This window comes from Carettochelys insculpta, chromosome 16 (genome assembly GCF_033958435.1).
Source record: "Carettochelys insculpta isolate YL-2023 chromosome 16, ASM3395843v1, whole genome shotgun sequence".
In the NCBI taxonomy this organism is placed as follows: Eukaryota; Metazoa; Chordata; order Testudines; family Carettochelyidae; genus Carettochelys; species Carettochelys insculpta.
Window position 1 is genome coordinate 28,224,884 of NC_134152.1, and position 26,415 is coordinate 28,251,298.

At 44.7% G+C, this 26,415-nt stretch overlaps 1 protein-coding gene across 2 annotated transcripts in view; it reads right to left on the reverse strand.

Moving 5' to 3' along the window:
- Positions 1-80: 80 nt before the first annotated feature.
- Positions 81-26,415, reverse strand: part of SNX8 (sorting nexin 8) — a 37,991-nt gene continuing 11,656 nt past the window's right edge. Inside the window, exons 2-12 of one of the 2 annotated variants that reach the window (XR_012647712.1) lie at positions 22,215-22,405; positions 19,055-19,172; positions 15,334-15,455; positions 14,320-14,400; positions 13,158-13,318; positions 12,406-12,538; positions 11,229-11,297; positions 9,927-10,076; positions 9,303-9,452; positions 6,402-6,775; positions 81-5,999 (exon numbers count right to left, since the gene is read on the reverse strand). Coding sequence is in view for 1 of the 2 variants with exons in the window: in XM_075010537.1 (XP_074866638.1) it covers positions 6,662-6,775; positions 9,303-9,452; positions 9,927-10,076; positions 11,229-11,297; positions 12,406-12,538; positions 13,158-13,318; positions 14,320-14,400; positions 15,334-15,455; positions 19,055-19,172; positions 22,215-22,405 (1,289 nt within the window). In the remaining variant the exon portion in view is untranslated. Of the gene's footprint in view, positions 6,776-9,302; positions 9,453-9,926; positions 10,077-11,228; positions 11,298-12,405; positions 12,539-13,157; positions 13,319-14,319; positions 14,401-15,333; positions 15,456-19,054; positions 19,173-22,214; positions 22,406-26,415 lie in introns of both variants that reach the window. The other variant, XM_075010537.1, reaches the window with a different exon arrangement.

Sequence of the window (26,415 nt, forward strand, 5' to 3'; positions counted from 1 at the left end):
TTTCTGAACGACTCTCACAAATTGTCCAGAAGTAGGAGATCTGCTGACAAGCAGCACAGAGACTGGAGCATGATAGTTAGCAACTTCCTTCATTGGCTGCAGCACTTCCACTTGCACTTCCCTCCCATCCTACAAACTGGGACAGTGTGTTGTTTCTTCTTATTTAGGGCCAGCAGGGGCTAGAGCATTTTGAGGAGGCTGTGTACTGCTCTAGTTCTGTTCCTCTAGCAGGAGGTCGTAGCAAATGGTAAGATAAGGCGATGTGGTTGTATAGCATTGCTTAGGCCCTGCCCTGGTTCTCATTTCTCGACAGCTTCTGCTATGAAAATTAACTTTTCATTCACTGTTTAAATGGTTATGAATAGTCTCTCTGGCACAACTTTTCATGCTGACACATGAAAACGTGTGATACAACCTCAAACTTCAGCAGGGGCTCTCTGATCGGTGTCACCCTGGAACAGCAGCAGGTGAGCTGCACAGTGTTTGGGTGTGCTTTTAACTCGGTATGCTGAGCAAGTAGTTTGATCAGTCCAGACCAGAAATAATATAGCCACTATGAAACTCAAAGTTTTTTTTATTTGTCTTACAAATACCTATTTTTAAACAGATTGAGATAGACTCTTGGAATGTAATATAATCTGTAAACATGTCCAATCTATCAACTCTAGTAATAATTTTCTAATTCCTGCAGTCTGATAAAGTGCTTCATACATAAGACTACTGGAGCAAAGCAAAGATAAAGGATTTTCCCAAGGCAGGCAAAATTCACATCCTCCACCCAAGCCAGCCTCTTCCTGTCTCCCTCCAGCTGCTCTGAATGGTCTGTATTAGTCAAAGTACCGTTCCTTGTACACATGGAAAGCAATGGCTTGAAGGCAAAGGATAAGAGTGATTAGTGCCTTGTACCCCTGCCATTCATTGGGTATTGCAAACACTTGAGTTATAGGTGGCATTTTGGGACACCATACTTAGCTTCTGACACAGCTATAAAGGAAAATCTGTGGCTATCCTCACAGAAAGCAGCTTGAGGACAATTAAAAAACGGGGCTCACACACAAGAAGGCTGAATAACTCAGCTCCTGTTACTACGCTACTAAAACCTTTAGCTACTCCCACCACAAAATGGATGGATAGAGGCTTTAAGATATTAACCAGATTATGACTGCTAATGGTCTCAATTTAGGACCCGATAGTTATCTGTGCTATTCTCACCATGGAGGCTAAACAATGAAAGTCATGGAGATTCAATCATCATCCTAAAACAGGAGTGTCCAGCCCATGGGCCAAAATCCAGCCCACAGAGCCTTTTTTTCCCGTCCCACACCGCCAGCCGCGCCGCCATTTTTCCAGCATGGCTCTCGCAGGCTCCTGCTTGTGCCCACGTGCAGTTTGGGCCCCGGTTCTTGCAGCTCCTGCTGCTCATGAGGTGGCAGCAGCTCTGGTAAGTGTCCACATTGTTTGTGCTGAAGGTGCTTTGCTCAGCGGGATTGCTTTAAAGTGGGGAGCTGGGGGTGCTTGGCTCTGGGGGAGGGAAGATGTGTTAAAACGGAGGGCTGGGGTTGCCTGTCTCAGGAAAGAAAGCATTTTGCATGTCTGAAAATTGTGGGTTTTTTTTTCTTTTTTGGAAAAGGGGTACTTTGTATTTAAAAAAAAAAAAGCTGAGAAACACCATGGTAGAACTTAATTTAATTGATTTAATGGCCAGATCCCTCCTGCCAGACGTTGCAGAACTTTACCGTTTAAGTAGTGGTTGGTAGCTTTAGCTCATCTTTTGTTAATCCCCATGCAGACTGGCTTTGAGCAAGCTCCTGGGTGCATGGTGCGAAGGAGGGCCAAGGAAAATCAGCTTGTGGGCCACTTCTGGCACCTGTGCTAGGGGTTGCTGGCCTCTGAGCTACCCTGTTATAAATTCAGCAGTGACTTCCATATGTGGTGATCAAAGAGGAAGAGCAGATGGACAAGAGAGCAAGGCACTTTTTAACAGTCATCGCTTTAGCAAGTTACAAGTAAGGGGGGAGGGAGGTGGAGATACCAATAGCTGTGTTACAAGATGATTTTTTAGAAAATTACCCATTGGTAAACACTTTCGTGCAGCTGGTCAGAGGGTGCACTGTATATTTTCCCTTTCTGGTTTGCAACAGTGGTGGCAACAGGAATGCTGGAGATACATGGCTGTTTTGGTGGAAATGAAACTAGTTTCTGTACTGAAGAGTCAGGGTCTCCTCACCCGCTTCATACTCATCTACAGACCTGGCTTCAAGACATTCTGGTGCAGAAACACTTGCACTGAAAACTATATATCTGGATGCCTTATCTATGAAGTCATACCACAAATGAGCGGAAGCCCCTTTGAGATCAAGATGTATAGAGAGAGCTTCCATTCAGCAAGGCACATTAACCCTTTGGTGCTAGAGCTTACAGCTGTAGCAGGTCTTGGCTAACTGGCACATGCTGTTAAACTCATTTCCTGTTATGCTTAGCATTATTTCAGATTAATTCCAGTCATCAGAGAAAAATCTGGCAAGCTACTGCTCCAGCAGTTCTGTTATGTTGTGTTTCATTGTTCCTATTTGTTAGTCTGATCATGGCATGGACTATAACAGCAGCATGGAAGCAGCTGCTTTTGTTTGCTCTACACAGTACGTACAGAGAAACAAAATCAGTTTGACTTTTCTACCCTGTACTCTTCCACAGGAGAGAGGCTGTAACAGATACCGGTCTGCAAACTTCACTGACCCCCCTAAACTAAGAGAAAATATATGTGCAGAAGCCCCTTTCTTGCTGCTAGTAGCAGCCATGCTACCATCATTTGGACTGCAGACCAGAATGGTTAAGTCTATAAAAATAATTTTGAAAGTTAAAGCTTGTATGAACCACAGTGTGAGGGGAAGGGGCTCTACAGAAACTAGTAACCAACATAGACCCGCAGGATGTGGCATGGGCGGAATCAGGGAAATGAACACTAGATTGTCATTCTCTCTTGAATCCTGCCTACAGCATAGCAGATGTTGAACAGCAACTGCAGTCCTCAGTGAAGCTCTGGATGCTCACCCCTGTCTTCAGTCATTCAGGAGCAGGACACGGTGACTGCACAAATGTCTTCTCACTCAGAACCACTCCAATAAAACATTTCTGTTTAAGAAAGGCTAAGCCTGGGACATACATAAATCTGATTATCCTACTGAATTCCACATACAGAGCTTGTAAGGGCTGCTACTTAAAGAACAGCAATGAGCAGTTTATACCTTTGACAGTTAAATATTATCTAAATATTCATGAGCTTAAGAGTTTTTAGAAATAGTCTGTTACACTCCAGAATTTTTAAAACTCTCAAAAAGGACCATGAGCGTCCTCCTTTCTACAAGAGCCAACTCTATGCTGACAGTCAGCCCCTGCATCAGACAACTGATACAGGCAGTATATCTCCCATTTGATTGCATGGGAGAGTGAAACTTTTCTGAAACATTGTACATAATTTCCTTATTTTGATTATGTCTAATTTAAGAATAGGCAAACTACTCTTCAGTTACCAAATAAAAAGATTTTTGGTGGGACAGGGAAGCGTGGGTTGACCACCACCAGCCAACATATTTTTAAAAGTATCAATCTTGTCTACATTAGTGTTTAAAAACATTAAGCTAATATCAAAGCTAATATTACAAAACCTTATCTTCCCAGTCTAAACAAGGTCAAATGGAGAAATGTTTCCTGTTTACCACTCAAGATGGTGCTTTTTATTAACTGTACATACATTTATAGTCTTCACAATTTGTTCTGGTTTGTGACTAGAATCCCCTTCTATATTGCCTTGTATTCTCTTCCAGAGGCCCTCGCAATGTCTCAGTCTCTTGCAAAGCAAGGTAGATGAGCTGCAAGGGAAATATTTTGAGCAAGTGTTAGAGTTAGCATCTGAGCTGCTAACACATAACAAGCAGTACATTCTGTGAAAGAGCTATTTTTACCATTCACCACTTTAAGAGTTTCAAAAGCAAGTGCTCTCTCTAGCCCCAGCACCCAGAAAGTGACACGCATCAGGTATGTCTACACTGCTATCGTGGGGTGTGGCTGCAGTTCACATAGCTAATTGAATCTAGCTAGTTTGTGTGTGAATGGGAGTAAAGCAACAGCAGAATGGGTTTCAACAGGGGCTAGCCACAATTGTGCAGCCAGCACTGAACTGTGTGTACTGCCAGGACTTCACTGTTCCCAGTACAGACAGTCCCCAACTTACAAACAGGTTACATTCTGAATACCTGGTCGTAACTCAATTTGGTCATAAGTTAGAAATACCCTTATATTGTAATCCCTCGAGGGACGCTTAAATCTCTCGCATACCTTGAATTTCACGTAAGTCGGGGAGGGCTTGGGTTGGGGCCATGGGAGGGGGCAGAGGAGTTAAGCCTAGGGTGAGTTAGGGCAGTAGGGGTAGCAGAAGGGTGCAGCTGAGCTCGGGTTTGCAGGAGGTTGGAGAGGGGGTTGAGCCCAGCCAGGGGATTGGAGCTGGGGCTGTAGGGGTGGTGGGTAGGGGGTTGGGGCTGGAGCCCTGCATGCTGGGGAGCATGAGCTGGGGCCACAGGGGATTGGGAGGGTTGAATGGGGTGAACCAGGGCAGGGGGATTAGCTGGGGGCGGGGGGTAGAGGCTGACATGCCTAATGCAGCTGACAGCTGGAGCCCCACACACGCTGACAGCCCAGTGCATGCCAGCAGGGGTGTCAGCTGAGCGGAGGGGCATTGAACCCTGGTGAACTGGGGCGGGAGTGGGCTGAGCTGGCAGGGGGATAGAGCCCCTGCACATGCTGGTGGTGGCTGAAAGCCAAGATGTGAGCTGAGGCCACAGGAGGGAGAGGTTGAGCTGGGCAGGGGGGTAGAATGGGAGATGTACAGCAGCAGGGTGGTTGAGTGGAAGGGGGATGGAGCCCCACTGAAGACTGGGAGCCAGAGCCCCAGGCACGAGGGGGAGGGGCTGATCTAGGTGGGAGAGAGGTTGAACAGGGGTGCACTGGGGCGGGGTTCTTAGTGTGAGGCAGGTTGGAGCCCTTCACGTGCTGAGCCAGCCGCACGGAGGGAATGATCTGGGGTGACCCGGGGGTTGGATCTGAGTCTGTGGGGGTTGGGGAACGGGAGTTGGAGGGGAGCCCCAGGCGTGCGGCTGGAGCTCCCCTCTGGCTGGGGGAGGTAAGCTGGAGCACGTGGAGGAGGGTGAGCTGGAAGTTGGTCGTAAGGATGAATGGTTGTAAGTTGATGTGTTCTTGAGTCAGGGACTGCTTGTATCTGATTTAGTTAAGTGTACTCTCTTGTGCCTACACTTACTGTAGTCACATCGGATAACTGTAGTGTAGACACACCCAGTGCCCCACGTAGGACAATCTGGTGGTTTCCCAAGAGAGAAGGGCCATGCCTAACCCAGACACCAGAACACTGATTAGCTTATCAACCTAGGTCAATTAACTGGTTGTTTCAATCACAGCTTCTCTTGCAGCAGAAACTAGTCAGCACTATATATAAGAATCAGAATGCTAGAATTAGAAAAGTTGAAGACAACCCCCCTGAATGCGCAAGAAAGCTAGAAGAGGGAAATAATTATAATCCAGATTTAACAGATCATTCTTCCGAGGGAGCCTGTTTCCCCTTCACTCACTCCAAGCTTACATTGTCTCCTTCATCTGAGTTTGTCTTCACCTTCTACAGGTTGCCAGAAAAGAGTAGCATTAAAATATATACTGACTCTTACTAACAAACTAACAGTTTCAGACCTGATCTGGTTATGTAACAATTGATAGAAAACTGGAGGGAACATCAGCCCGTTTGGGCTCTCACAGTCAGCCATCCTCTGAGGATCACAGTAACATAGGCACTTATGAGAGACTCCAGCTCTTCCAAGGAAAGTTCATCGCCCCAGAGCTCTCTGTTCCACTTCAACAGCATGAAAAGTTATCCCTTTCGAAGGAGTGTATCATCGTTTCAATCAACTCTGTTCTCGCAGGTGGCAGGCAGACTCCTGTAAGAAATGCTGTTCATCAAGGTCATCTTTGGCCATGCATTACTATGAATAAGCAAATATATCCTGTGCTTTCCCGAGACGCGAGTTCAGCTCCCACCCTGGCAGACATCACACTCAGCACTGACCCACCCAGCAGGGTTAGAGAGAGAACCTGAAGCTTTCACCTATTTTAGATACAGATCTAGCAATATGAGATCAAACACCTAACCAATGAATCTGGGGGGAAAGAGAGACTAGCCTTCAGCTCTCCTTACTCACATATGCCTCTAGTTTTGGCCCAAACCTTAAAGAACAAGAAATGTGTCAGACTTCTGTGCATCTCAACACTTAAGACATTGGCCATCATAGCATGAGCAGCATGGGACCTCAACAACAGCCAAACTGCAGCACTCAGTGTACCTAGCCACTTCCAGTCCTTAGGCAGTGGGCTTCTGGGGCAATGAATCTCAGATGTGCCCCATGGCGCTTCAAAATAAAGGAAAAAAAAAGATTGTATTTATGTATGTGCTTCTGTTTCCAGTTGATCCATAAATCAGAGAGCAGCTCAAAGCAGCAGTTTAAAAATAGCTATTTGGAAGATTCATTCTTATATCTGGAGATAAAGATCACATTCCTCTGTTGACTGCACTTCAGCTTGGTCAGTGTCAGATCTCGGAGAGTTAACTGGAAAAGAAGTTGCCCTCTGGGGGTGACAATGGTGGTGTTGGCACATTGTGGGGTCCCATAAAGAGGCAGCTCAACTTTGGCTTCAGTTCATTCCAAACTTTACTCATCTGGAGGACAGAAATCAAAACAACTTGATGTCATCATACAGCACACTCAAAGGGCTGAGTTCAAGCCAGCACTAAGTTGTGTTGGAGGTTTGTCAAAAGCCAGTGCATTTGCAAAAACACTATATGCAAAAACCAGGGAGTACAGAGGATCTCTTCATCAAACTGATACTATAATGCAGCTCTGTGAGCATCACCTCATCCTTACCAAAACAGGCAGGCAGGGAAGAGGCAGAGTTTCAAAGGCTTGCTCAGAGGCCTCCACTGATATGGTCTCCCTTAACATAAAAACAAGAAGTTCTGTGGCACCTTATAGACTAAGAGAGTTTTTGGAACATAAGCTTTCATGGGCAAAGACCCACTTTGTCAGATGTATGCCCAGGAAAGCTTATGCTCCAAAAACTCTCTTAGTCTATAAGGTGCCACAGGACTTCTCATTGTTTTTGCAATTACAGACTAAGTTACAGACTTAGATTTCCAGAAAGCCTTTGACACGGTCCCTCACCAAAGGCTCTTATATAAATTAGGTGGTCATGGGATAGGAGGAAAGATCCTTTCATGGATTGGGAACTGGTTAAAAGACAGGAAACAAAGGCTGTGTCTACACATGCCCCAAACTTCGAAATGGCCATGCAAATGGCCATTTCGAAGTTTACTAATGAAGCGCTGAAATGCATATTCAGCGCTTCATTAGCATGCGGGCGGCAGCGGCGCTTCGAAATTGACGAGCCTTGCCGCCGCGCGGCGCGTCCAGACGGGGCTCCTTTTCGAAAGGGCCCCGCCTACTTCGAAGTCCCCTTATTCCCATGGGCCCTTTCGAAAAGGAGCCCCGTCTGGACGCGCCGCGCGGCGGCAAGGCTCGTCAATTTCGAAGCGCCGCTGCCGCCCGCATGCTAATGAAGCGCTGAATATGCATTTCAGCGCTTCATTAGTAAACTTCGAAATGGCCATTTGCATGGACATTTCGAAGTTTGGGGCACATGTAGACACAGCCAAAGGGTAGGAGTAAATGGTAAATTTTCACAATGGAAGGGGGGAACTAGCGGCGTTCCCCAAGGGTCAGTCCTGGGACCAATCTTGTTCAACTTATTCGTCAATGATCTAGAGAAAGGGGTAAGCAGTGAGGTGGCAAAGTTTGCAGATGACACCAAACTGTTCAGGATAGTCAAAACCAGAGCAGACTGTGAGGAACTTCAAAAAGATCTCAGCAAACTGAGTGATTGGGCAGCAAAATGGCAAATGAAATTTAATGTGGGTAAGTGTAAGGTAATGCACATTGGGAAAAATAACCCCAATTATACATATAATATGATGGGGACAAATTTAGCTACAACAGATCAGGAAAGGGATCTTGGAATTATAGTGGATAGTTCTCTGAAGACATCCATGCAGTGTGCAGCGGCACTCAGTAAAGCAAATAGGATGTTAGGAATAATTAAAAAAGGGATAGAAAATAAGACAAAGTATATCTTACTCCCCCTATATAAAACTATGGTATGCCCACATCTTGAGTACCGCATGCAGATGTGGTCTCTTCACCTCAAAAAAGATATATTGGCGTTAGAAAAGGTTCAGAAAAGGGCAACTAAAATGATTAAGGGTTTGGAACGGGTCCCATCTGAGGAGAGACTAGAGAGACTGGGACTTTTCAGTCTGGAAAAGAGGAGACTGAGGGGCGATATGATAGAGGTGTATAAAATCATGAATGGTGTGGAGAAAGTGAATACAGAAAAGTTATTTACTTGTTCCCATAATATAAGAACTAGAGGACACCCAATGAAATTAATGGGTAGCAGGTTCAAAACTAATAAAAAGGAAGTTTTTCTTCACACAGCGCACAATCAACCTGTGGAACTCCTTACCAGAGGACACTGTGAAGGCCAGGACTCTAACAGAGTTTGAAAAAGAGCTTGATAAATATTTGGAGGTTAGATCCATAGATGGCTATTAGCAAGGGGTAAGGTATGGTGCCTAGCCTTTTGTCGAAGGCGGGAGATGGATGGCAGGAGACAAATTGCTTGATCATTGTCTTCGGTTCACCTCCTCTGGGGCACCAGGCATTGGCTACTGTCAGCAGACAGGATACTGGGCTAGATGGACCTTTGGTCTGACCCAGTATGGCCATTCTTATGACTAACACGGCTACCCCTCTGATACTCCTCACCTAACATAAGCACAATGCAATGCAGGGAAACAACTCTGAACTTACGAAATGTTGAATGATTTATATAAATATATAACAAGGAAACCTGTTAAGTTCCTTTTCTTGCTACATAATTTCTGTTTAACATGAAGCAAAGAGCAGATCCATCAAAAAATCTACAACACCCACAATGGAAATAGCCATTCCACAGGAGAGACTGTCTCAGCCAACTGGAAGAACTGGAAATCAAAAACCACAGACACACCTGGGTTTGTCAGCACTACCTTTACAAGGACAGCCGCACACTTTGAGAAAGGGGGAAAAACAAGCAGTTCAAATACATATTTTCATCTGGGTAAAAGGAGGCAAGACAAGCAAAAAACTTACCTCTTTATGGCCCTGAATCTGGGAGTTCACAAAAGCCCCCAAGATGTGGGAGGTGAGAGGCAGGTAGATATGGATTAACTGTGTCTCTTGGTGCAGGCAGTATAAAGAAAAATAGTTCCGCAGCTCCATAGTCAGGATGGCATTCTCTTGCTGAGAGACAAAAAAGCCCAGTTATCCTTACTGTCCAGAAGAGGGAGACACGCGAGGCTGGAAGGAATGCATCATTCCTCAGTGTCCACTCATGCCAGTAGAACACAAGCTCTCCTTTCTATTCCAGTAACGCAACCATTTACCAAAATGCAAGAAATGATGACTTGTACCCATTTGGCTTGGCAGCAACTAGTGCTGTTGGACAGCAAGCACCTTCCACCAGGCAGACTTCATTTCTGCACTTCTTAGAGGCAACTATATTGGATCACCTTCTTTTGACACCAAATACCTACAGTAAGCATTCAGTGGAAGACACTCACTTTACTTGCAGCACAGCAGTTCATTTGCATGTGACTAAGATTTATGGGTCACCCTTTCTGCCCATTTTAAAAACACTGATAAACTGCATTATGGAAGGTGTTTTCCATCCACTACACATGCTATGCATCACTCCCACACAAACATCTGCCCTACCTCCACAATTCGAGACTCCAGCTGTTCTACTGACTCCGGTTCTTTGTTCTGCACAGTGGCACTCATCATCTGCTTCTTCATCATGCTATACTTGTGCAAAGCTCGCTGGTGTTTGTGCAGTACTCCCTTCTCATGCCTCTCACACAGATCCTTCAGAAAGAAGGGAAACAACTAATACTCATCCGATATCAGAGGCCAGAAACTGGAAAGGGAGCCATGGAAGACAGTGGGGAAAAGAGAATGTGTATTTCTAAAAGGGCATACAAAGTGTCCCATGCAACTTCTAAACTATGCATTATTTCAAATAAAGCCTTTTTTAAAGAAAAATAAGAAGAAGCTGCTCAGAATGAAAATCAAGGGTAGAGCAGGTAATCTGAAGCTGCATCTCTGCCCATGTGCGTTGAACTTAACCAACACCAAATGTACAATCCATATACCCCTTTTCAATATTAAAGATTGTTAAGTAACTTCAGCATCAGCTTGGAGTGCCCTGAGCTGGGCAACATTTTAGGGAGGCTTCCAACTGTCTTGAACTGCATTTAGATGCTTTTTGCAGGGTGTCCATGAAGTAGTAGGCTGAAATCATAAAATTCATTTCACTTGTAACTGAACTAAGATTTTCACACTCAAACAGCTTGCCCACTAATTCATATTCATCCCTCATCCCCAAAACAGCTGATTTATGAAAAAGGTTAGCTCATTACTAGGAGTGAAGGAGATGGATATCTTTAATTCCTTGTAAGATCCAATGTCCATGAAACTTTCCACAAGCCCAGATCAGTAACATTGCGGAGTTAGCCACAGGTAAGAACCACTCCCCTCACTCTACATCAGGGGTACAAAAAGTGGGGGGTGGGCTCCCTCAGAGAGCGTGAAATTTCCTAGTGGGGGCTCAGCAAAATCAGCTGCTGGGTCTCAGGCTCATCCATCTAATTGAAAATGTTGAAATCTGTTATTGTTTTTATGCATGTGTATTCACATTTTATATACTGATTAATAATGTTTTTACATTCTACTGACTTATTTTCTTACACATGTCAAAAGGGTTTTTTTTTCATATGAACATAACTCAAATTTCCATCAGTTTGGATTACATTACCCAGGTTGGGGGGGCCCTGCTAATTTCAAGGACAAAAAGTGGGGCCTGACATAAAAAGTTTGCTCAACCCTGCTCTACGTGATGCCAGTTAGCCTCTGAACTGGCTTTCCAGCCTATTTTCCATTCATTTGGAGTTACACCCTCCAAAAAGCAGAAAACTGTTCTAAACAACTTTCTTACTGGCAGAGAAATAGCACACTCACTTTATAGGACTGGAGTAAATCCAGGAAAAGGTTCAGTTTCTCCACCACATCACTCTCTTCCTGTTTTCCCTAGGAAACAAGAGACAAGTAAATTTCACAGAAATCTGGCAACAGTTCACATCCCAGCCCCTCAAACAAACCCAGTGCGTTGACCCTCCATAGTTATCTCCAGGGCACACATCCCATTACATAGCTACAAGCAATTGCTCTCACAATGGGACTGGAGATTTTAGGCTTAGACACTTAAATGACCAAAGAATCAAATGGAGCAGGAACAGCATTCTGATCACATGATCACAACAGGAGGTTGGTATCATGAGTCCTCTAATGTATTCTATACAGCTCTGTCTGGAACCCCTGCATTCACCGAATCCACCAGGCTTCCATCTTCCCTCCTTAGGACACATCTATTCCAGGTGACCTATAAACAGCAGCACATCCCCTACAGAAGAGTTAATGAAACCAAAACCAAAAGCAGAGCTGTCAAAACACAGGCTGAACTTCAGCACTTGCTGTTTTTTTTCCTTGTGTCCCATCTCCCTTCCTGTGTCATGTTTGTGGCTCTCTAGACTTCTCGGTGTAAGAACCTGATTTTATTCATCTATAAAGCACTCAGAACATCTTCAGCACTATGAAATGATGGTTGTAGTAAAAAACTGTCATGCTGTTGTATTATTCCAATGGTCATCATCACATTGTGCTGTGTCAATAGCAGTAAGACCTCTTGTGTTCCGTTTGAGTGAGTTTCACGTAGTATTTAACATGTGGCGAAGATCAAAATTTGAAACAGAAACAGGTTCTTTGGGACTATGGCCACCACATGATCTTAGCCTGGCAGAATATGGGATTCTTGGAACACTTGAGACACACACTATTTACTTTACTCTTTAAGCCTTTGAAAAGGTCCATCCACTGGCTCACCCCTGCCTTTTCTGCTCTCCATTATGCTTTCTCTGCCCGAACACTTGTGAGTTTTTAATTCCATCAGTTACAACATGTACAACATGTTCCACACATGACCAGCTGTGCATGACTCTGGGCAGCAAAGAAAGGGTGAGTAACTTTTGGGACACCCATGCCTAAAAGATCTTTGTATCCATACGTGACATTAGGTAGAAAATACCTCTCTCAGTGCAGCAATTGCAATTATACAGAAGAAAGTGTCAGAGGAACTCACCTGCTGTACAGCCTTATCGGCCAACAGCGCAAATTCAATGGACAGGCCTTTTAAAGCCTGTTTCAGAGTCCCCCATGTGCTATTGTTCAGAGCAGCCCAGGAGGGAAGTGGTGTATTGTCTGAGCCCAAAGCACTGTGAGAGGGAAAAAGAGACAGTGAGTAGATCCCACTAAACAACTAGGTTGGTCTGATGATTTACCCACCCCAGCAGCTACTGGGTTCCCCCTCTCAGAACTCGCTCACAGGCTATTGGTAGAGTCCCCCAAGGAATCAGATGACAGTAAGTTATACCTACTTCCCAGGGTCAGGTGAACAACACAGTGTAATGATAGCAGTTTGGATGTGCATATACACACGAGAGAGAAAGAAGCAAACTGGACAGTAGCAAGCACATTAGTGTTTCCAATTTAAAATAAAAATGCAGTGTGTGTGAACATACACAGCACATAAAGGGTCTGTAAATATGTGTTCACAAATCTATGTACTCAGGGATTGTACCACTTCATGCAAGTATAAATCAGATGCAGAGTATCAATGTACCGTCACTTTTTCTCCATCACCATGGGGAACACACCCATTAAGTTTTCTCCTCCTCGCAACAGGAAAAAGTACTCCTGGTTTGGTGCCTTGAGTCTGCAGAAATACATGCCTTATCCCCATAGACATTCTAGTGGCACACCTATTGCACTCTTTAAAACGCAAGACACTTCACAGAAGTGTGCTGTAGAGGGAGTCTTCACACCCAAATCTACCTTAATTCCTTTCCAAATATGAGAAGATCTGAGGCATTATCAATGGCTCGGGAAGCTATTCTTTCCGCACGGTCCCGCAGTTTGTAGAAGCTGTTGTAGATGTTTCGGATAAGCTCTCGACTGGCAGCAAACTGGGACTGGATGTCAGCTGGGAGGAAGTCCTAAGACAGCAACAGAGAATTTAGTAATGGAGTATTAGCCTAGTGATACCTAAACTGATTGTATGCTATGAGAGGAGCCTTCAATATGGCCTAGTCACATTCCAGGTTTTTCACTGAGTCCCTGCCAGAACTCATAACTGACACCCTGCAAACTCAAACCCAGGTATTACAAGCTGAGCTGTTTCTTGCTTGTGCCTCATCAATAAAAGGCTGTGCAACCAGAGCTTAGGTAACAATTCCACTGGTGATGCATGGGCACAATAGGGCCCACCACAGCCTCACATAGCTGCGTTTGCTCTGTTGCACAAACTTCAGTAAAAGTTTGAATGCTCCCTACCGTCACTGGAAATAATACACACGGGGCAGGACTGCTGAATAATTAAGGGTCTTTATTATTTATTTGTCTTGCAAAAGCACCTAGCAGCCCCAGCCACAAACCAGAGCCCTAGTATGCTAGCTGCTATAAAGAACTTTTTTTTATAAAATTAACCATATTTAACCCTTCATTGATTGCTTTACTTTCCCTTCACCCCAAGCTGAACTTCCACACAAGCAAGTATCTCAGGGAGCAGTGAAGTCAGGTTCAACAAGCAAGAGACATTGCTAGGGTATAGCAACGTTAGCCAGAGACAAAATATGGTGAGGTTAATAGTGTCTCTCCTAGATGAAGAGGGATTAGGACACAAAGGAATACCAAGCAACCAGATGAACTTCTCAGGTTGTTTATAGTTACTGAGAGAATATGCCTTTGGACAAAGAATTCCCTCACACTAATTTTGTTCCATTTTACTAAGTAGATCAAGCTGGTTAGTTCCAGACGCAGTATGTCCAACTCGATGTTTTGTTATAAAGAAACAGAAGAAGGTTGACTACCGTGCTGTAGGTAAATTGCTCCTTTCCTCTTCAAGTACAGCCCCTCTCTTTTACCCAGCAGATAAAAGACCTTGTGCCCCTGGACAACAGGTATTAACATTGCAATAATGTGCCGTAAACAAAAATACCTTAGCACGTGGAGCTAGTTGGCAAGTCATGAACTCATCTCCCACTCCTTGGACCAACTCCCTCAGCTTATTCTGCACATCCTAGAAAAGCAAAAGAAACCACCAACCAATCAGACCCATCAAGCAATTCACACAGTGATAACAAATGGCAATTTCAACACTGTTAAAACTTGAGCCTCCTTAGGCACTCAAGCAACAATCCTCACCTTACAGTTGCTTTTATTACATACTGAAAGGGCTCACCTTTTCCTGACACTTCCTTCTTTTGGGGTGGGGGGCAGGTAGGAAAGAGAAATCACACTCTCATAGTAAAGACGCATGGGTAAAAGGAAAAAAAGGGGGATTCCACATCCCCCACCTATTTACATGGCCTTGACCCACCTCTCTCTATGAGCTTCCAATTCCTGTATAACCAAATATGGCAGGTATAATAGGCCAGGCAAGACAAAACCTCCCCTAACATAGCCATTGTTGACCTGATGCAGGACACCTGGGCCATGGTAGCCCTGTCTACTTTCCTCCTCTCTCTGTCCCAGGTCCACCCCTTCTCCAAAGCCCCCACATCCTGCCCCTCCAGACCACACCTGCCCCCTGAAATTTAAATATGTACAAATGTCATCCCTCCACCTCCAATGCTGCATTCATCTGAGTAGGAAGTTCCACCTGTGCTAAAAAATCTGCATTAGGAGACTGAGAAATGCTTGAACAACATCATCACTTCTTAGCTCTTTCCTGGTCACATATCTTTCTGGGGAGTCTCTCAGATAAGGAGTAGTGTGACATACATTGCCAAGGAAAGAACATTATTTTCAAGAGATCGTGCCTACAGCATGACAGAGATGACAACACACACCACTGTCTACTAGCAGAGACATCTAGTGCAGACAAAATGCTCCACTAGTCCCTTGCAGCTGGGATCACGGTTGTGGAGATGATAAATGCGCAGGCAATAAGCCCCTCTGAACTCGGTAACGGTTTCCCAGTGCACATGCTTCATTATTTACAAGGACTCACCGAGCCACTAAAGGAGAGAAAGAGTTTCAGGAGAACATCTTCCGAGAAAGGAGGATGCCGAGCCACCAGGTTAATGAAACGTTTCAGAGCCCGCCGCCTAGACTCTATGAATTCTCGGTCAGCTACAGGAGGGAACACATTAGTGTTAATGCATTAGACACTACTACAGGCTCACAAAAAAGGAAAAAGCAGCATCAAGTGAAAGTGTTCCCTTGCATCTGTAACTGCAGCAAAATCCAAGAACACCATCATCTGTGCCTCCTGTCAGGTCTATGCAACAGTCTGCTGGGTTTGCTGGTCTCACTGTTAGAACACTAACATTAGAACACTCCAGACCCGCAACAACCTAAAATGGTTTGTTACAACTTATTCTAGCTAAGGCTCCAGTTCTGCAAACCTTTCTACACCTATTTACCTCAATACAACTACTCAAGTGAGTCAAGCTAAGTAAATGTGAATTTGCAGGATTGGAACTTCTGATTGCAAGCTCTTATGTGCAAGGAGGCTGCAGCTACACAAGCACTTTTGACAGTCAGAGGGGAAAAAAAACCACCCCCTAACTGACACAACTTTCAACAAGAGACATGATGCTCATTGGGAGTGGGTTAATTATGCTGACAGAAGAGCGCTCTCCTGGCAACATAGAGCAGCTACACAAGAGACCTTACAGTGACACAGCTGCAGTCACTGTAAGGCCTATAGTGTACTGTAGACAAGCCCAGAATGTCTCTTCCTTTACACTGAGGCTGCAGCTGGCACAATGGGGCCCTTAACTTGTGTGGAGCCTCTGGGTGCAAATGCAATACAGATAATTTTTGTAAGCAACAGCTACAAACTCTTGTCCACTGACAAACTGAATCATCTCATATCTCAGGAAGATGATATGCAAAGCAAAATTAACATTTGTTCCCCTTTTTGCTCTTCTACATTCTGGAAAGAGGACTTCAAAATATTTTCCGCAGAATTTCTCTTGGTCCACACCGTGTTTGGGTTGTAATTTGGTTTGGTATGGTATGTTTGTTGTTAGTTTGTGGGTGTTTGTTTGTTTGTTTGTGTTTTTTGTGGTTTTAAGATTGCTTTTCCTCTTTTTTATGGAGGACATTGCCAAGATCTTTGAAGACCCGGAAGGTAATTCACAGTAAACTAAACCCAAAGGTGCATCTCTCCTAGCTCCAAATGGCCAGGTGACAGGAAATTCAGCAATCTGTCCTCCCTGAAACAGGAGGGGCTTAGATTTCAGACCACTGTCACATCCTTATCCAAGTAATTCAAATATTATGCCAAAGTCTTCCTGGCAGAAGTGAAGTCCAGAGATAGTATTTGTAAAGTTAAACAAAACCAAAAAAGCAGCAGCTTTTTTTTTTCCCCCCAAGGGAGGAGAAAGAATTGCATAGAAAGGGATGCAGCCTTCTATGTACACAAATAGCATAGTGACCACCCTACCCCCACCACAACTTATGAGAATGCTCTTTGGCAATATTTTCACGTCCTAGAGAGACAATGAAGGGCATCTCAGCCTTTTCCTTTCCAATTCACCTTTAACTTGAGAATTTGTTGGCTACCGGAGGAGCCGCAATTATACTTACTCACCAAGTGATTTCCAGATACACGAGTCACAAGACCACCCTGATTCTTAAAAACTTGTGCTCTGCAATTTTACTTCCCTTTTTTATTAATCTATCTATGCATACATCTACCCACTGAAAATATGCAGTAAAACAGCAAGTACCAGAAAGAATTTTAACTGTAGTTTGTTCTGTTTCTTGTGAAGTGTTCTAGTTCAGAGTTTTACTACCATTCATTTTCCAATGAAGAAAAGACAAATTCAAGGCAAAGTGCATGGGAACGAAGGAGAGAGTGGTGAAGCTCTGCTGTTCCAATTGCTATACACGCTTCATCTAGTGCTATGGTGTCCAAGAGGCTAGCTAATAAGCACACGTGGCTATTTGGCTGATTTTAGAGTGTGCCTACATTTCAGAAGAATGTGTCTAGTTCACTATAGCAGTAGCCACTATAATGCTGGTTGGACACCAAGGACTAGTGGCTGCAGCTGAGGCTACTACCTCTGTCCCCTCCCTCTCCCTCCTTTATGCTCATCTACAATACTGGATAGAACTAGCAACAGAGATTTTTAAACAGGAAAATAGAAGATGGAAAAAAATATCAGAAGGCAAACCTAAAATGTGAGATTTGTTGGACTACTGTATCATGGGAAGTGATGCACCCTCCAACATCTGGACCATTTAGAAATGCATAGAATAAAGCAGTGGAACAAATACAGTAGAGAATAATGCAGTACTAAGGTGAAGCTGGAAAAAGTTAACCTAAAAGATATTTTGTGTCTCTAACTTCTATGATATCTGTACTCACTGATCATTTTATTTAAGAAGATTTATCAGCAGTGTGATAGCGTTGACATTCCATATTGCTGCTATTAGTTATTTTTAGGTTTAAGCATTAACACTCCACCAATTTTAACAGGAGCAGGTCACTCTTTTGTTTCAGGCTGTTAAGTCCACAAATTCTCCCAGACTGCACCTCATTGGATTATGTACAAGAATTACCTTTGAAACCACAAGAGCTAGATTAAAAAAAACCCATACTCCTGACATCATTCATACTTCAGAAATTGACAACACTACCAGAGCAGCACCAGAATCATCATTCTGGTCTATTCTGGCTCACTTTAAAGCCTGCTCCAGAACCTTTCACTAATTTCTGATTCTTCTTCTCTATGGCAAAATGTGGACTCCATGCATTAAATGGATAATGTATTGTGAAAAGTTAAGCTTTGTAATTTAGCCAGAAGACAAGACAGTGAAAGGTTTGTTCTTGTTCTGCAGATAAAGCAGAAACAAAACTGTACAAAAGACTTATGGAGCATTAAACAATAAAAATAAAATTTAAAAACCACACCAATATATCAGACTTGAGAAAAAAGTATTGAGTGTAGCATGGATATGTAGCCAGGCTTCAAGTATGTTTCACTATTCATAAGTACAATGGGTAAATCACTGTACACCACCAATGCCTGCCTCCCTCCCTTTTCTTCTCCCCAGCCCCCCTCTCAGCTCTGCCCCCACAGACAGCCAGCAGACATGCAGGCCTGATTAAATAACTTTTTCAAAATATCATGGGCCAGACTGAAGAAGTGCTTGGGCCATAGACAGATCACAAGCTGGGTGTCCATGCTTGTAAATAGAGGCCATAAGCTTAAACAAAGAAAAGCTGGAGTAAGGGACGTTTCATAGCCAAATGATTTCCCCAACTTTCCACCTCTATGGTTCTCTCACCATGGAAGACAAAAGAGGTGTCTAGAGAACCTTTCATACTAGAGCACTTCACAAAGCCACATGCTACAGGACATACTGGAACAGAAGTCATCCTGCATTCACCTATGTGCATCACCACCATGGACATTACAACCTACTTCACCGGAGAGGAAACAGATGAAACTATACCCTACTCTAAGGTTAGCCTTACTTTTTCAGGAATGCCACAGGATTTTCAACTTACATGGGGAGACTCACCAGTGGAAATTTACACCAATGTCTTATCTGAAAGGGAGTGCCCAACGTCTGCATGACAGTGTCAACGCTGCTTTGTGAACCAGAGAACAATAAATGCTACGGACTCTTTGAGGCATGAGCATTCTTGACTGTATTTTCATGAGTGCACTCATTCAAGAGCCCATCCAGTCACTAGGAAGACCCATGTTTACCTCCTAGCATTCTCTTTGGTGGAAGTGCAGGCACCATTCGATATGGGAACTTCTGAAGCAGCATCTCATGGAACACCACAAAGTCATTGTATCGCCTGTACACAGAGCACTTGAAGCGCTGCAATAGAAACACCGCACAATAATCAGATGGGACAATAGCAGCATTTCAGCGACTTCCTTGCAGCCAGCAGGAGTTAGAGCTACATGAGGGACCTGAAGAGAGTAGCTGGTACATTTTTGGATTTCAGACTACTTGCTTTAAACTAACAGTTTAGAAAACAGTCGCACACAGCCCTCCAGCCACCTCTCAGTTATGCAGGTGGGTGGCTTAATGTAAACTGGATCCATTTCTAGTATGTTAGGTGCCTTTGAGAGCAAGAGTTTAAGCAAAGAGCATATTTCCAAATTCCATACCTGCAAAACATGGGGACAAAGACATTTTTTAAAGGAAAGAGGAGACACTCCCTGTGAATCTCAGGAAGGTGGTGGTAAAGGCCCCTAAACTTGCTGTGATTCTATATAACTCCTCCACCAAACCAGTGTATCTTCTGCATCACACAAAGACAAAGGAAAAATACAACTGCAATGAGCAATCATCATTAAGGAGCATTTCAGTGCTGGTGTACTCCAGTCACAACTTAGTTCCTGGTAATGTCCACCAAACCAGGTCTAATGCAAGGCAAGCAAAGTGGCATTCGGCAAACAGTTCTCAGACCTCCAAAACCTAGGCTGCTTCTATACATGCCACCTCCCGTCGGAAGTGGCATGGTAATGAAGCAACTGAAAGCAGGCAAATGAGGCGCTAACATGCATATTCAGCACCTCATTAGCATAATGGCAGCTGTGCGAATTTCAAAGTGCAGACTTTGAATTGCAGATTGACAGTGTAGATGGGGGCAGCTTCGAAGTAAGTGCCCCACTTTGACATTCCCCTACTCCCACAGAACTAGATCGGAATAAGGGAATGTCGAAGTGGGGCACTTATTTCGAAGCTGCCCCCATCTACACTGTCAATCTGCAATTTGAAGTCAGTACTTCGAAATTCACATGGCTGCTATTATGCTAATGAGGTGCTGAATATGCACATCAACCCCTCATTAACCTGCTCTGTATTGCCTCATTACCATGCCACCTCTGACGGGAGGTGGCACGTGTAGAAGCAGCCCTGGTGTTCGACCTTTTCTAGTGAGTGCAGCAGAATGAGGGGAAAGTGAGAACTCAGGAATTCCTAAAACAATGAGAGAGTTTCAAGATTATTGAGTTTCCAATGTCAGGTTGCATGAACGAACAGTGAGAACATCCAAGTTTTAGAGATTAATTTGGGTCCAAAATCAGTGCTGTAGCACATCAAGAGGGACACTTCAGAGGCATGCAGGTAAGTCACTTAAAAAGCACATTTGGCTGATGGACGAGCATTTGGAAAAAACTGTCATTACGTTCACCCACATTACATATGAATCCTACACCACTACTACTTACTGCACAACTATGCAATTCCAGAAATAACCCAATGAGACAAATAATTGGAGCACAATGGATAGAGAGCTCTTAATGCCTCCTGGTATCTGCTCTGTAATCAGCTGTATGATTTATTCTTACATATTTCCACTGATGCCCAAGGCACAGCTAATGCCTCTTTATGGAGAATCTCATTACACAGAAATAGAACTGTTGGAAGAATGACTCCTCAGGGAACTGGTAATGGGATAAGAAGTCTCTCAGACTTGGGATCGAAGATAAGTCTAGCTAAGGAAAGTATCACGGGGTAGCAGAGGAAAACAGTGATTGAAAACTGCTACAACACTGTCAAGACAGTTGCTTGTTTGGTTGTTGGGGACAGATGATCTCACTGGGGGAAAAAATGCCACATTAGATCCTGTATGACTGCTCACTAAAAGGGCAAAGCTTGAATATGACAAAGGAACTCAACTCCCATCTTGCTCCAGAGGTGGTCCCTCAAGTCAGGACCAGGGAAGTGATTTTGGAGTGGTGTGGAAGAACCTGCACTGCTGCTGGATGCACCAGACCTGCATTCATACACAGTCTAGCCTTCAAGTGAGTTTTGTGATTATACCAGAGCTTGGCAAAATACAGCCTGTGGGCCACCAAGCCTCTAGATCCAACCCACAGATACAGCAGGGAGCTTCAGGCAGGCCCCCTGCCTGTCCCACCTCCACACTCCACTCAGAAAAACAGCTGTGGGGCCCTGTTTGTCTTGCAGCAGTTGTGAGCCTTGGGGGAGAAGGTTTACGTGCTGCCCCACCCCAGCACAATCTCTTTGGCAGGTTTCTGGCCAATGGGAGCTTCCTGTTTGAAGCACAGGCAGTGCGCAAAGCACCCCTCCCCTCAGGCTCCTGGTTATTCAGAGAGCACATGACCCCTGCCCAAAAAACATGCTGGGTTGCTGGCCAGGAGTCAACCAGATAAGTCTCCTGACCAGAGATGCCTCTGGGACCCGAGTCCCTCCTCCCTCCCAATTTCCTGCCCTCACCCACTCAGGCCCCTCTTCCTCACATACCCCAAACCCTCTGCCTCTCCTCCTGCGCCCATATCCCCTCCAGACCCTGCACCCCAGTCACCTGCCCCACATCATGACCTCCTCCCGCCCTCTGTCACAGCCAAAACCCCTGCATCCCCTCCTGCACTTCAGTCCTTTCTCTCAAGTCACAACTGCCTCCTGCACCCAAACTCCCTCCCATATCTCCTAGACCCCACACACCCCCTGCACCTCCGTCTTTCACCTCAAGTTCCTTCTGTGCCCAACCTCCGTCTCAAACCCAGCATCTCCTCCATTAATATCATGGAAGAGTAGAGCCCTTGACCATTTTCCGAATTCTTGGAATAGAGTCCCCCCGCCATCAAAATTATGACCCACCCCTGAATTGTGCTTGAGTCCTTAGAGAACGTCCCTTCACCTTATAAAACGATAACAGTACTTGTCAGTCCCTGCACTGAGGCCCAATATTGGAAAAATAAAGGTCAGGATTAAGCTGCAGTGGCAACACTGTGCAAAAGATATCTACATGAATACCTCCAGCCAGCATCACCAATACACTGAACAGATTAAAACATTTATCTGGCTTTGTAATACAATTTCAATAATTGCAAGGAGTTCCTGAGGAAACACATTCTCCCACAGAATGGTATTCTACCACATTACCTTGCTGGAAACTTCATATTCCACATGTTTCAGGAAGAGGCCCTTCTTCTCAGGTATAAGCTCCACTTGCACAGTGTCCTTGCTCAACAGCTCTTGTAGGGTGTGGGAGAGCAGCAGCGGGCTTCCCTGGGGCATCTGCATTAGCAGTTGTTCTGGATCCTTTGGCTCAATTTCTGGAGGCTTTGCCAAGTCTAAAGGAAAAAGGAAAAAACTGCAGGTTTGGAAAGAAAAACTAAGTGAAAGGAGCCTTAAAATAACCAGCACCTCAACAGAAAAGTCAGAAAAGCAACCAAACCACTCCTTCCACAAGAGGCTCGGCTCATTTAACTAGCTCCCCGCCTCAGTTTACTCATTGCCTCCCTCTCCACAACACCCATGAACATTGCCTATTATACCTAGTCATGAAGCCAGCTCTGCTTCTTTGTTACAGGCCAGATTTGGTCTGTGAATCAGCTTTGAGGCCTGCATTTCCTGTCTGTGCAGCTCCCACCACAGAAGAATCTGCCAAGCTAAGTGAATACCTAGCTCAGCACTCTTGAATCCTGTCTAGAACAAATTGTGGAAGGAAAGACTCTGGGCAGATTAGGAATTGATTTATTACTTTCACATGTCATTGGAAGGAGAGGAGACACTTCACTTGACAGAACTTAATCAACCTCTAACAGAGTACATAGTGGAAGTGGGGTTTACTTAACTCCATTAATAACTTTAGGACCTTTGTGTACTGAGGTTCCAGAAAAGAGACTCTGAACAGGGCAGGCATGTGGGCAAATTTTCACTCCCAGCATGCTCTGGATAAGATTCTAACTTCATGTACCAAAGGTTATGCACGCTAGCTTTTTACAATGAAATCAAGCATGCCAGCTGTGTAGGTAGACAGGCATGTCCCCACTGTTTCTATGCAATACATTACCAGTAAAGTATGAATGGTTCTGAAGAGAGATGACCCTCCTATGGAACAACCTAGTATAGAAACAACAAGTCCTGTGACACCTTAAAGACAAACAGATATTTTTGGAGCATAAGCTTTTGTGGGAAAAGACCCACGAAAGCTTATGCTCCAAAATACCTGTTAATATAAGGTGCCGCAGGACTTCTTGTTGTTCTCGAAGATACGGACTAACAGCTACCTCTCTGATACTAGTACAGAAATGGGATGATAATCTGGGGTGCTCCCTTACTAGACAACATGCTGCAGGCTCATCTAAATGGCTTGACTTTACTGTGTAACTGCACATGCTATGCAACAGGTAAATTTATACACAGTGAACTCGTTTATATCCAGCGCTCCATCACCCGGAACTCTCAAATAACTGGCATTTTAAACATAAGTAAATTTTAGGCACACTTTCCATAAGTACAGTGCAGTAAACCCTCAATTTAATGGACTAATGGGGGGAAGGGGTGTATGTTAATGCTGAAAGTACATTACATCCGAATAGTTATACTGTAGGATGATGCACTGACCTTCCCAGCCCATCACTCAGTCCTCTCCTCTCTCCCTGCTTCCCTTCCCTCCTCCTGCCCCATCTCTTCCCCTCACACCGCTCTCTCCCTCTCCCAATTACCAGTTGAGGAGCTGAATGCCAGCCTGGCTTCTTCCACCTCCTGCAGATCTCAGCACTGCGGCTCCCCCAGCCCCAAGCCACCTGTGTGAAGGTAGAGCATGGCCACCCCCATCCTGCCAGCAGTCAGCAGCCACCGACAACATGGCTGCTGCTCAGCGCCATTGCAGGCAGCAGCAGCCGCCAGGTGCCGACATGCTCCACACACATGGGGCTGGGGCAGGAGAGCTCATGAGCCCTGCCGCGGCCCCTCCCACCCCAGTTCCTCTGGGCCTAGTGGCCCCAGCCTCTACAGTGGTCCCTCCACCTGCAGTAGCTCCAGCCGTTCTGGCAGCTTCTCCAGCCACGGCAGCAGCTCTGGTGAGTCTCTGGCATTTATTCTGGAGGGGTGGGAGGGCTGGCAGCCAGCGTTCGTTATTTCTGAAGTCCATTACATCAAGGTCTGTTAAATCAAGGGTTTACTGTATAGTGATAGTAAATACAAATAAATACAGCAAATACAGTATATGTTTACAGTGTACAATACTACTCTTGTTGGTAAATGAAGTATTCTGCATACATTTTTGTTTCTTAATATCTAATCTTGTTTTTCTTTAGTGTTATGCATTGCTAGGTATGCCCCTCAGTTATCCAGAGTATTTGAATATCCAGCAACCTCCTGGACCCAAGCTGCTGGGTGTGAAAGAGTTTACTGTAATTGCTTCATGGATCTTGGGAAATAGAGATGCCTTTCTTATTTCCAATCCCACTGCAAAGAGAAGCTATAACTATGCTCTCCTTTCCAAGCAGGCAGGAGCTGGAGCGACCTGGCTGAATATTTGGGAGCAGAAAAGATCTAGCTGCTTTAGGATCACTAGCTGTTAACACCCTTCACTGACTTAACAGAGGGGCTTTGAGCAATGGCTCATCAGCAGGTAAATGTATAACACTAGAGCAGTAGTAGTAGCATCCTTCAGTCTACGTAGACTATGGAACGTGCCCTTCATAGTTCCGTTTGGCATCCTCATTTACAGTGTCGGCAGTGACTGTGAAGACCCACGCGAGAGTGACAGTCCTTGCTGCATCTGTTGCATATGTAATGGGTGTCTGGCAAGTCCTTGCTGTGCTTTCTGTGGGCTCACTTCTCATTTGCTAGCTGTCTGATCCTCAACTCACCCTTCTGAAGGCCCTTGTATAGTTCCTGCCTCCATCTGCTGCGATCATCTGCCAGCTCCTCCCAGCTGTCTGGCTTGATGTCTACTTCCCTGAGGTCTCTCTTGCAAACATCTTCGTAGAGCAGTTGGGGGCATCCGGAAGGTCTTTTGCCAGAGGTTAGCTTGCCATACAGGATGTCTTTTGGGATCCTTCCATCATTCATCCTGTGGACGTGGCAAAGCCAGCGGAGCCACCGCTGCCTGAGGAGGGTGTGCATAGTTGGGATTCCAGCTTGCTCAAGGACAGTAGTGTTGGACACTCTGTCCTTCCACGATATTCCAAGGATGCACCTGAGGCAGCGCAAGTGGAAGACGTTCAGCGTCTTTTCCTGGCAGGCGTACAGGGTCCAAGAATAAATGGTAAATTTTCACAATGGAGGGGGGTAACTAGTGGTGTTCCCCAGGGCTCAGTCCTGGGACCGATCCTGTTCAACTTGTTCATCAATGATCTAGAAAATGAGGTAAGCAGTGAGGTAGCAAAGTTTGCAGATGACACCAAGTTGTTCAGGACAGTCAAAAGCAAAAGGGATTGTGAAGAACTACAAAAAGATCTCAGCAAACTGAGTGATTGGGCAGCAAAATGGCAAATGAAATTTAATGTGGGTAAGTGTAAGGTAATGCATGTTGGAAAAAATAACCCAAATTACACGTACTACATGATGGGGTCAAATTTAGCTACGACAGATCAGGAAAGGGATCTTGGAGTTATAGTGGATAGTTCTCTGAAGACATCCACGCAGTGTGCAGCGGCAGTTAGTAAGGCAAATAGGATGTTAGGAATTATTAAAAAAGGGATCGATAATAAGACAAAAGATATCATACTTCCCCTATATAAAACTATGGTACGCCCACATCTCGAGTACTGCGTGCAGATGTGGTCTCCTCACCTCAAAAAAGATATATTGGCATTAGAAAAGGTTCAGAAAAGGGCGACTAAGATGATTAGGGGCTTGGAAAGGGTCCCATATGGGGAGAGGCTAGAGAGACTGGGACTTTTCAGTTTGGAAAAGAGGCGATTGAGGGGCGATATGATAGAGGTATATAAAATCATGAATGGTGTGGAGAAAGTGAATATAGAAAAATTATTTACCTTTTCCCATAATACAAGAACTAGGGGACACCAAATGAAATTGATGGGTAGTAGGTTCAAAACTAATAAAAGGAAATTTTTCTTCACACAGCGCACAGTCAACCTGTGGAACTCCTTGCCCGAGGAGGCTGTGAAGGCCAGGACTCTATTAGGGTTTAAAAAAGAGCTTGATAAATTTTTGCAGGTCAGGTCCATAAATGGCTATTAGCCAGGGATAAAGTATGGTGCCCTAGCCTTCATAACAAGGGCAGGAGATGGATGGCAGGAGATAAATCACTTGTCTTCTGTTCTCCTCTCTGGGGCACCTGGCATTGGCCACCGTCGGCAGATGGGATGCTGGGCTTGATGGACCT